This window comes from Pteropus alecto, unplaced genomic scaffold, assembly GCF_000325575.1.
Source record: "Pteropus alecto unplaced genomic scaffold, ASM32557v1 scaffold106, whole genome shotgun sequence".
In the NCBI taxonomy this organism is placed as follows: domain Eukaryota; kingdom Metazoa; phylum Chordata; class Mammalia; order Chiroptera; family Pteropodidae; genus Pteropus; species Pteropus alecto.
Window position 1 is genome coordinate 18475296 of NW_006442103.1, and position 11656 is coordinate 18486951.

The 11656-nt window shown below is 37.0% G+C and overlaps 1 protein-coding gene across 2 annotated transcripts in view; it reads right to left on the reverse strand.

Annotated features, from left to right (window-relative positions):
* Positions 1-264: 264 nt before the first annotated feature.
* ANP32E (acidic nuclear phosphoprotein 32 family member E) overlaps positions 265-11656 on the reverse strand; it is a 12380-nt gene continuing 988 nt past the window's right edge. Inside the window, exons 2-7 of one of the 2 annotated variants that reach the window (XM_025052308.1) lie at positions 9261-9410; positions 8304-8426; positions 7398-7563; positions 6088-6311; positions 3172-3226; positions 265-2641 (exon numbers count right to left, since the gene is read on the reverse strand). In XM_025052308.1, the coding sequence (XP_024908076.1) occupies positions 2571-2641; positions 3172-3226; positions 6088-6311; positions 7398-7563; positions 8304-8426; positions 9261-9410 (789 nt within the window). In that variant the 3' untranslated portion in view covers positions 265-2570. Of the gene's footprint in view, positions 2642-3171; positions 3227-6087; positions 6312-7397; positions 7564-8303; positions 8427-9260; positions 9411-11656 lie in introns of those variants that run through there. The other variant, XM_025052309.1, reaches the window with a different exon arrangement.

Sequence of the window (11656 nt, forward strand, 5' to 3'; positions counted from 1 at the left end):
CAAATCTAAATACAAAAAGTGTTGGCTCGATTTGGAACTCCAAAAGGAAAATTAAAGAAATCCAGAATTTTTCTGCTTAGAAAGTTAAATAGGCAGATGAGTTAAACTTTTTAAGATTGTAATGTCTCATATCACATCCAAGTGTTTAAATGAGTTAACGTTCAAGCTGTTTGTTTTTAAAAAGGCTTTCACAAAAAAATAAAAAGACCTTCGGAGCCCCTAATGGTGGTGTTCAGAAAAGTGAATGTCATACACTGAAACTAATCATTAACAACAAATCTTCAATTTATTTGAAGCAATTCGGTTTCAAAAACTTTAAGTTACAGCAGTCACAGAAAAAAACAGGGAACAGTCAGAAACAATAAAAGAATAATCAGGAGTACTGCATTTTTTTGTTTGTTTGTTTTTAACACTGTCATGGCTTTATTCAAAACACAGTTGCACAAAAGTATTAACTTCAAAGTTTTTTAAGGAGAGTTTTGAGGATTTTAACACACTATATACATACTGCCATACAAAGAGCATTAAAATAGGACCAAAAACTTCTACAAAATATAAAACCCACCCTTACTTATTTGCATGAAAATACCACCCACAAAGCTAAATAAGTCTTAAAAAGTTATTTGGAGGCTCTACGTGTGTTTTCAAACCAAAGAACTCTAATTTTGATTGCACAATAAGATGATTGATAAGAAAGTCAATATATAGATTTAATTTTAAAAATAAGTATTTTATAATCTGGCATACAATGTGACAAAAATTCTTCAGGACCAAAACAGGGCATTTCAATTTTCGAAAAGGAATAAAGTATTAGCCTTTTGGAGATTGCAATCCTACCCCAACCCACCCCACCCCCACTAAACTTATCCCAAGAGTTTTATGTCGGTTGTGCAACTTTTTTAGTTTATCCACAAATAACTTTCTAATTTTCACTTTAAAACCCCAAGTCACACATTTTTAAACTAAAAAATTACTATACTCAGTAATTTAAATGTGTTCAAAGTGTAGAAGTGTAACTTCAATTAATTTGCTGACACTAATTTAAGAAACACATATTCAAAACAAAGTGGGGAAAAAATTTAGAGCCAAGATTAAAAAAGCAATTGCCTAGAACATGGAGCCTCTACAACAAAAATGGAGATGTACTTGTCTACTCATATTATATTTAGTAGCCATATAAGGAAACACACACTCATACTTATCCCAAATATTTTTCTATTTTTAATAGACATCCACTTGAAAACAAGTCTTAATTTTAATATGGATTTAGTTTCAAATATTTCTCCAACTGCCTGATATAGTCCAATCGAATGCTATATCTGGTAATGCTATAAAACTAGGAGGAATAATTAAAGGTTCTATTCAGAAAAACTAGAAATACTTTGCAGAGTGGTATCTAAATCATTTGGGAAGCTAATTTAAAATTTTGACTTTAATGTCTCATTAATTATCAACAAGCAATTGCTCTGACTTTTAAGGAACACTATTGCTGCTTCCAAAAACTTTAAGTTACAGCAGTCACAGAAAAAGACACTCTGCTTCTTTTCTATCTTCATCCTACTAATACAGTCTATACATCTTGTCAACCAAGGAAGATTTACAATAAGCAGAGTCTGTTACATAAAACTGTATTGATAATATTCATATCTCAGAAAATCCTCAGTTTCTTTGACTTAGCTTCTTTAAAACTGAGATAAGTCTAAAAAAGGTGATTGAGGTATAAGACTAAAGGTTTTCCTGGGTATCCATAAGTTTCCCAACTTTTTTTTGAGATAGAGGGAGGAGAGTGAAACAAGAAAGGAAAGTGATCATAAAAGGATTGCTGAGAAGAAAATGAAAAATGCATATTTAAAACAAAAAACAAACAACCGTCAGCATGTCATGATCTTCAGCTTGAAGAACAAAGGGCTCACCTGCAAGTCTCTAAACTTACTATAAGCATTTTTTCCTTCAAAAATAAAACCTTATTAATCACCCAGCTTAAAAGTTTCAGAAACCTAAGGACTAGAACCTTTACTATTCTGCTCCTACTTTCCAAGCTACTCGTGCGACAAGCACTCAAAAATCCTTAGCCAAAAAAAAAAAAAGCCACTGCCTTCAAACTAAAGATCTTTGGGTCACTGCTAAAAAAATGACAAACTTATCATTCAAGAGACTATTTTCATTTCATATTCCAGCTGACTGTTATTTCGGTTAATTCATAAATAACTTTAAAACCTTATGAATAAAATGCACCATACTACACCTGTGTAAAAGCGATTATGTTTTAATTATGGGCTAAAATGACTAATACAGTGAGCTTGTATTAGAAAAATTAAGATTCTAAATAAACTGCTATGGAGTTTCACAATGGGGGGGTCAATGAAAAATTTTCTCTACATACAATATGATCATTAACAGACTAGTAAATCTTATTTGGAATGATAAGGCAAAAATAGTAAAACCACACTTTTCCTATAAAAAGTTACACATTATCTTCTGTAGGGATAGCTATTGTACATGAAGAAACAAAGAAGATGTGACCACTCTATTGCACACCCAGGAAATAGGGATTCTGGTCTCAGAATGATCTAGTCATCTTCTTCCTCTCCATCATCTTCAGCATCTCGTTTCCTTTTCTCCCCTCGAAGACCTTCTTCTTCTGAAAGAGTAAAAGGAAAAGTATAAAATACTTAATTTTAATGAATAAACATTTGTTAATTTACAAAGTTTTGACTCTATCTTAGTAAAAAGTTAATGACAAAAAATATCTTTCCTCTCTGAAATTCTTTCAACTTCAGTGTATTGAACAGACTTAGAAATCCATAAATAATGACAGCTTGCTATGCACCCTTGTGGCCAAATCACAAAGTACAGATCCAGAAACTAAGGGCTTGACATTAACAGAATTATTAGTAAATTTTAAAATTTATATTGGAAGACCTAGATAAAGAGTACCAGAGAACAAATCTAAACAGTGCAATCATTATCCGGAGTGCAACTGTTCTCTGATAGAGAAGGCTTAACTCTCTCTAAAATGGAAGACCCTGAAAAAATAATAAGTTGAGCTCAAAGATCCATTACCTCTTCTTTCCTATTTTGAAAATAAATGTTATAAGCTGTTTTTTTTTAATGGACTTAATGAATACCCTGGGAAAATTGCCCTTCGTTTTCATAGCGAATATAACTCACCTTCTTCTTCTTCTTCTTCCCCTTCTTCGACGTAGTCATCATCATCTTCTTCATCCTTGAAATTCAAATATTTAGTTTGAGAATAAATAAGCCATGATACAGATTTTTCACTGTTTAATAATAATACAGCCCAACAAGAACAAAAAAAACTATGCTTTTCCCATGTTTTAATAACCTAACTTATATATGTCCTTTTCAAAAAAGCCAACTAAATCTAGTTTCTTTATGAAAATAAGTTTATTGCTCCTTAAAAATACTTTAATTGGCAAATATAAAGAACTGCTAAGTAGTTAGGAAGAATTTGGACAACCCACCCTTTCCACAGTATCCACAGCCCCATTTGTGTCTAGTAATACTTAAAAGAACCTAATTTTCCAGCATTTAGCTAACAGCAAACACTGTAAAGCATTCCATGCCAGAACACCACGAAGCTCCTGGGAACAGGAGGAATAGGTGGGGTAGCAAACAGTACACAAAGAAACCACAATAAAAATTAGGAGAACCCGCAGCCTTAAACTAAAGAAAAGAAAGGAAGAGAAGAGGGGAGAAGAGAGAGCAGTGAAGGAGAGGGGAGAGGAGGGGAAGAGAAAGTAAAGGAGGAAAGGAGAAAGAAAAAGAGAGAAAAAATCATTTTAAATATCTTAAATCTGCAAGGAAAGATAAAAAAGGAAATTTAAATATATATAATATTTTTAAAAAGACTTGAGATACTAATCACATTTATTCATTCCTTGATAATTTAGAAAATCCCAAGTCTAAAAAGTGAATTACTTCTCTGGATTTTGTTTGAAACAAAATAGATTAGTTAGTTCATGTTTTTAAGTCTTTTTTTTTTTTTTAAATATCATCTGTTAGACCGCCAGAGAGTTGCTCTTAAAGACTCCCATCTTTTCCTAATTAAAAAATGTTTCTTCATTTGTACTGAAGAGCACCATAATTCCCAACTCTTCTAAAGTTTCCTTCCCTATTTTTCATGAACTGTACTATACCTACACAAAGTCCTTTGTACATATTAATTCCTTACTTCTGAAGAGCAGTTGAAGTAGAAATAAGACTCAAACAAAGAATAGCTAACCGAATACCATTTCTATTTCCTTCTAATTTCTTTTTAAATCTCAACAGTTTCTGAAGCTTCTGCTGGCTCTTAGTTTCTAAAAACAAGATTTCATTTTATACATCCAAATTATTTCGTAATGCCTGAAATAGTACCCTGCTACCTGGGTACTACACTGACTTAATGTTGTATGTATTATCTCAGGGATTTTTGCTCCATACGTGACCATGTCATTTTTAGTTAATATTTTCTAATGTTCAATGGAATGATAAACATAAACATTTGCAGTTAGCTGAAGGTCATTTTTCAATTACTTAGTACTATTTAGACTTAAGAGGAATTATTAGCATAGAAAGTAAAAAGCCAAAGGCAAAATAAATAAATCCCTTATTTTACCAAATAAATTAAAATTTAGGGGAAAAATATTCAAGTTGTATGTTGATGTAAATGGAACAGGTTACCCTTCTCTACGAGTACTTAAAATACTTAAAGTTCTATTCTGCATCACTGTATAGCTCCTAACTCACTACAGCCCCAAACAAGTTTGAGTCGTATTTTTTTCCACACAAGCTTTATATTTAAAATGATATCAGAGAAAAATGATCATTAATCAGTGATATCACCTATATACCCAATGTAAAAGTTATTAGGGAAACAGATGAGAATACTAACAATTTTGAGTCTAAATAAGAGATGTCATTTTTAATAATAAAAAAATTATTTTAAATTATGAATTTTGAAAACAAGACAACAATTTAACATTAGGAGAAAATAACTTATCTAAAGATAACTCCCGGGAGCTAAAGATCATTTGCTCAAGTCATGTGACATTTCCCATGAGCCCACTGTGTCCCAGTCAATGTGCCAGACGCTGAGCTACAAAGGCGACTGGCCTGCCCCTTAAGGAGCTCACCATCTGGCCCAATAAATACGTATTTATAAAAGTGCCTACAGGTAACAGAAGCCTAATCTAAGGTAACAGATAAAGGAGTGACTGTATGAAAATTATAGAGAGCTTCAACAATGAGGCAACTCCAGAGTTGACTTTTTAAATATAAAAGTTCACGAGGCGTGATTTGGGTGGCGATCATACAAGGATACCCATATGTAAAACTTCATGGACGTGTACATAAAATCTGTGCACTTTACATGTTTTATATATTTATGTTTACCTCAGAAAAAAGAAAGTTCATCAGAGGGCATGAGTACAAATTCATTTCAGATAAACAATGTATTACATATTGTTTATATTAATAGAAAACTCATATACAGACAGAAAGGCAAAAAAATAGCTTCGTGTGATGATTTAACTTGGCGTAGAGGGAGATAAAGCCAGAGAATAAAGGACCTTGCATGTCTCAGTGGCAACAGGAAAGCATTAAACGGTCCCAAGGTGGTGAGTGATATGATCACATTCGCAGTCAGACTGCGCAGACAGCACCACAAAGGATACACCTGAGTGGTGACACTGCATTCAGGGAGGGCGCTGAGAAAGCCACTACAGACGCAAAGCAAGAACTCTTTAGGGGTAAGACTTTCCTGAGTGCCTACAATGTGCCAGCAACTAGATAGGACTTTGTTAAACACTTAAAACGATATTATGAAGTTGGTACAATCTCAGTGTTATATGTGCAGAAAAGCTCAGGAACATTTGTAAAATGTTTCTACCAGACCATGTCCCTGACAGCAGAGTGGATCTGAGAGACATCTGGGAGGTAAAATCAGTAGGTGTCTGTAACTATTGGATACAGTGTGAATTGGGGGAGGGGGGGTAGCGAGAAAAAAGACAAGTCAGACACATGCACCTCATTAAGTTAGAAATAACTCAGATTTCTACACAACGTACTTTTTATAGTACTTAACTCTGTGCCTAAATAGTTAATTTTCAGGTCATGTAAGAAGGGTCTGTTCACCTGAATTTCTTCTTTCATTAAGTAAGAGAGGCCCACTTCCTCTTCTCCCTCTCCCAGTTCTGAGCCCGGTTCGTCTTCATCATCATCATCCTCTTCCTCTTCCTCCTCTTCCTCAAATCCTTCAGGTGGACCAGCTTCATCTTCCTCTTCATCTTCATCGTCTTCATCTCCATCTTTAAAAATATTTTAAAAGATGAGCAAATGGCTGGGCTAGTGTTTCTTTATGATATGTTGATCCTTTCAACCGTTGCCCGCAATCACTTCAATCTCTTAAGCCAATGGGTGGGAAGTATCTCAGGGTGATTTTATTTTTAAGCATGTCCCTTTTATGACATCCATATTTTCTATTTGAGAAATATGGTTTCTAAATTGTGAAATTTTTCCAAAGTATAGATCTTATTCAAAACAAAGTTTTTTACTTTGTGAACACTTTAAAACCTGCTTGTTAATCATTCCATCACTTTATAACATTGTCTATCCATCAAATTCTTTTCCAATAATAGTAACAAAGTATCTCATTACTAATAACAGCTACTTTGTCATCTGATCTATTAATTACCCATTCACTCAAAAATGTATATTCACCATCTAATTCTAGAACATTTCCATCACCCTCCAAAGAAACCCAAATCTATCAGCAGTCCCTCACCATTCTCCCTCCCCCAGCCCTGGCAACCACTAATCTACTTTCTGTCTCTGTGAATCTGCCTACTCTGGACATTTCATGTAAATAGAGTCACACGCCTTTTGTGTCTTTTAACTCAGTAGAATGTTTTCAAGGTTCACTCATATTATATCATGTGTCAGAACTTCATTCATTTTTATGGCCGAATTATATTCCATTGTATGGATATGTCACATTTTGTTTATCCATTTATCAACTGATGGACACTTAAGTTGTTTCTACTTTGTGGCTATTATAGATAATACTGTGATGAATTTTTTTTTAAGTACTATTTTAAAAGTTGCAAAGTAAACTTAAAAAATAAAGAAATGTTGCCACTTAAACAGGTGGTGAATATACAAGTTTATACAGATATAAAATTTCATGAAGCTTGATATAATAATCATTAAATTCTCCCAAAGATATCAAAAATCTGAAAGAAGAAATACAGGACTAGAACTGTAAGTTTTTAAATTTTTCTTGTCTTACTAACATCTTTTTTTTTCTATGCCTAAATATCCATGCCCACTCTAATTTGCGTGGCCAGAGCAGAGGTTATAATTGTGACACGTTTACGAGTATTAAGAATGATTACCCTCATCATCCTCCTCTTCCGAGTCTGGTGCTTCGTTATCATCCTGATCAAATCCATCTAAGTATGTGATTTGCTGCAGCAGTTCAAAAATACTCTCTCTATAATCTTCCAGGTTTGTGATCTCACAGTTAAACAAGTCAAGACTTTTCAAATTTTTAAGATTTTGCTGGAAAAGTAAAAAGTTAAAACTTACGTTCGAGCTTTAAAATATCAAGTTATTTCTTTTTAATTCATGAACCAGAATATACATACTTGAATGATTTTTGGATTTTTAGAATTTTATGATGGAGGGTTATTATATCAAGCACAGTCGTTCCCTTAACAAGGCCCTGGCATGGAAACTCCAGGAGTAGGAACTGTGTTTTATTCACAACTATGTCTCCAGCACTTGGCTAGTGCTCTACTTATGGCAGGCATGCAATAGATTTTGTTGACTGAATTTGTGCATAAATAGGCAACAAAAACAACATATTTAGTTTAAATCCACAGTCAAGCTTACTTTCAACAATTTCAACCTCTTCCCAAGCTTTTTAAAAATCAGAGCAACAATTTTCAGAGTTTCACTTCATCTCCTTTTCCTGATACTAGGTAACAAAGGAGCAAATAATGAAATCACTCAGAAAAAAAACTAGTCAAGAAGGGAAACAGAATTTAAGAAAATACTAGAACTTTTCAAACCAGATATTCCACTCCTGATGTTGATGATACAAAAAATTTCTCATCAGTTTAAAATTTTATCTGAATGTCGTACTCCAAAGGAAAAGAAAGCAATAACCATCTAGATGACAACATATAAGAAATTCAGAAGTTTCAAAAGACTGAAATAGAAATTAATAGGATAAAATAAGGAAATCTCAGAAAATTCAACCAAAAAAAGCAAGTCCAGAGACAAACCTTTCCACTTACCAGAGCTTCTACTGTACTGAGATCTTTGATTTTGTTTCCACTCAGATTGAGGTAGGTGAGATTTGGACATTTCTCTGCCAGGACTTCCAAGCCTCCAGAAATTATATTGTCACTGAGTTCCAACTATATATTCAACATGAGGATAAAACCAAGAATGGGAAAGATTTAGATCAAAGATTTTAAAAATAAATCAAAAGGCAAAATGACTGTCATTCTCTCTGGCTTCAAGAGACTATCACAAGTCATTAATTTCCAAATTCCACCAACTGCCAAATAATGTATTAAAACCCCTATACAGATGCTCCTCGATTTATAACACAGTTACCTCCCGAAAAACTCATCATAAGTTGAAAATATTATAGGTTGAAAATGCAATTAACACACCTAAGGTACTGAACATTGCAGCTCAGCCTGACCCACCTCACACGTGCTCAGAACATTTACATTAGCCTCCAGTTGGGCAAAAGTGCCTCACACAGCGAATACACTGTAGAGTATCAGATATTTTCCCTTGGGATTACATCACTGACTAGCCCAGACATAGATCAAAATTCAAAATTCGAAGTACGGTTTCTATTAAATGTATATGGCTCTCCACCACCATAAAGTGGAAAAATCGTGAGGCCAACCATCATAAGTCAGGGATTATCCGTATAATGGGCTCTTAACCCAGGTTTGGTTCCAGTTGGATAATAGATGGATTTTACATTTTAGAGAAAAGCATTCGGTAGCTGTTAAATCTAAATTCAAGCCATAAAGCAATTTCATTATTAAATTTAAATTTCTAAAAGCAATATTAGAGCTGATTCCAAAATCCTACATAAGCCTTTAACTTACCTCTAAAACTTAGAACCTTCTAATTAAAAGGCAGAATGGTCATTCCATTTGGCCAAAAACTAGCAATAACAGCCCTTTGATATCAAAACCATGATGCTTTCCCACCTACTGTCAACTTACCTTTCGAAGTTTATTTAAGCTGGGCAGTCGGGCCAGTGAACTTAGTTCCACATTAGCCATACTCAGAAACTCTAGTTTTTTAAAAGTATCGTTCAGGCCCTCGATTTCCCCATTGACACATAGGCAATTATCAAGGACTAACTCTGTCACCTGTGAGAGAGAACATACATGATTCTTTAGTTCTCAGTCTGTTTAGCAAAAGACCTGGGTCCTGACATTGAAAATGTGAACATTAAAACCCCCAATCCCCTGACACAGACCCTTTTCATTCTGCCCCCAAAATGAAATATGGTCTGAAATCATCATTATAAGTTAATCTTTTAAATTTAAATTGGACTAAGAAGTTTAATGCCTGCTTCAAATCACTCATCTATAAAAAATAAAACTTTGAAAAGGGTCCCACGTGAAACTTGTTTCTGACCCTGATGAAGACGACTCTCAACATCAGAGCGAATATCTATGGAGTGAGGGGACACGTAGGCTATTGGGAATGCAAGTGCGCTGCCCTAAAACAGTAGGGACAGGAAACTGTTTTATTCTGGGGTTTTCTTGTTTTTGTTTTTTTCAGTTTAATCTCCTTTATCTTTGGTTGATAAATGCCACCATAACTCGAAAATACCTTGTTACCTTTCATGAAGAAATAGTAGAAAGCTCCTTCTGAGGCGACCCAGCTTTTGGATGTCATTTGTTCTAATATCGAGGCCAAACAATATCACCCAGAACAATAAATCCTTGACAAACATTATTTCTCTCTGCCATCCCAGCAGCATTTTTGTGGACTTTTCCCCATTCTTGGGACGGGGCTGGATCTTCTTTTAGGTCAGAGTTGTAAAACAGAACTTTCTGGTGTGGGCCTAAATGGACTTAAGGGGCAGGCAGGAGCCCCTGGCTCTCCATTCCCAATGCGAAAATATGTCTGAAGCATTTTGAGGGCTAAAAAGTAACAAAGAATGCCATCTTCTCTGTGTAAATGACTTTGACATAATTATTTCCATGAGCAGAGAAGGCACCATGATCTGTTTAGAGAGAAGGAAACCAAGGCCCCCGAGGGTGAGAATGACTTGCCTACTGTCACAGTTTGTGTGTGGCTGAGCTGTCCCTTCACTCTTAAGTCTTTGGACTCCTAGTCTAGTGAGTAGAGGAGAGTGCCCCTAGATTTGGTGTCAGAAAACCAGTTCTTTCACTTGAGTAAATAACTGCAGGCCCTGAGACTCCGCTAATTTGGATTCTAGAATACAACCCACCTTACAAGTCTGTCCGAAGAAGGAAAGTAAATAACAAACACGGAAAGTGCTTTGTAAACTGTAAAGAGCTATGCAAATACAAGAGACCGTTATTACACCACAGGGGAGGAAGGAGAGGATGCAAAATGGCAGGCCCTCCCCAAAGCAGGCAAGGAAATTACTGCGATAGGGTAGATAACAGACGCGCGGCGGGGGTGGGGGTGGGGGGTCCGCTTTTCCAACCGAAGACATGAAAAAGCACTCTAAATGTGGGCTCCTGACAGACAGCTTGTTCAGTTTGATTTTTTTTCTGAAACTCATGAAGAGTAGGCCCCAGAAAACTTGAAGTTCTCTCTGGGATGACAGCGACTGTTACCACCTCCAGGCCCCTGCCAATTTCAGGGAAACGATCTTCTCTTTTTTTTTTTTTTTTTTTAAGTACATAAAGATCTCGGGTTCCCACTCCGCACGCCGCCGGAGCCCGCGGGGCAGACCCCACTCGTCCCCGATGCTGGTGTGCACAGGCGCCGCCTCCGCCCCGAGTTAAAAATGATACCCCTGAGATCCCGAGTCCTGGGTCTAACTCAGGCTGCAATTAGCAAGGCGCGGGACGCTGCCCCCCGCGATCGCAGGCGTGAGGTTCCTCGCTGGTCACCGGCCCCAGCTCTGCAGACCTGCCGCTCCGACCGACGGGAAACCCCACACGGGGCGGGGACTCCCCAAAGGAAAACGGGGTCGCCTCCCAGCCCGCCTTCGCCCGGAGCCTCCGCCCCGGGGGGAAGGGCTGGGTGAAGCCGAGGAGGCGACCTCGGAAAGGAGGCGGAAACACCTCCCGCCCGACCCCCGAAAAGTTGACCGCGACCCCGCCTCACGTGGCCCCTCCCAACCCCGTCTCTTTAACTAAGGCGACAGCGGCGAGCGCGCATCATTTAGTCTCGCCGAGCCCATCTTGAAAGCACAAACTACTACGACCCATTTGTTGAGTTGTGTGAAGCCGTCTCCAGGGATCAGATTCGGAGTTGCGGCCACCACGACGCGCCGAATCTCGTTACACGGCGTGGGGCGGGGGGGAGACGAAGGGGATTACGCCTCGAGTCCCCTCCCCAGCTCGATGACGGCGACGGGTCCCAAAACCCAGAGGCGGCCGGACAGCCGGCCGCTGACCCAGATTCC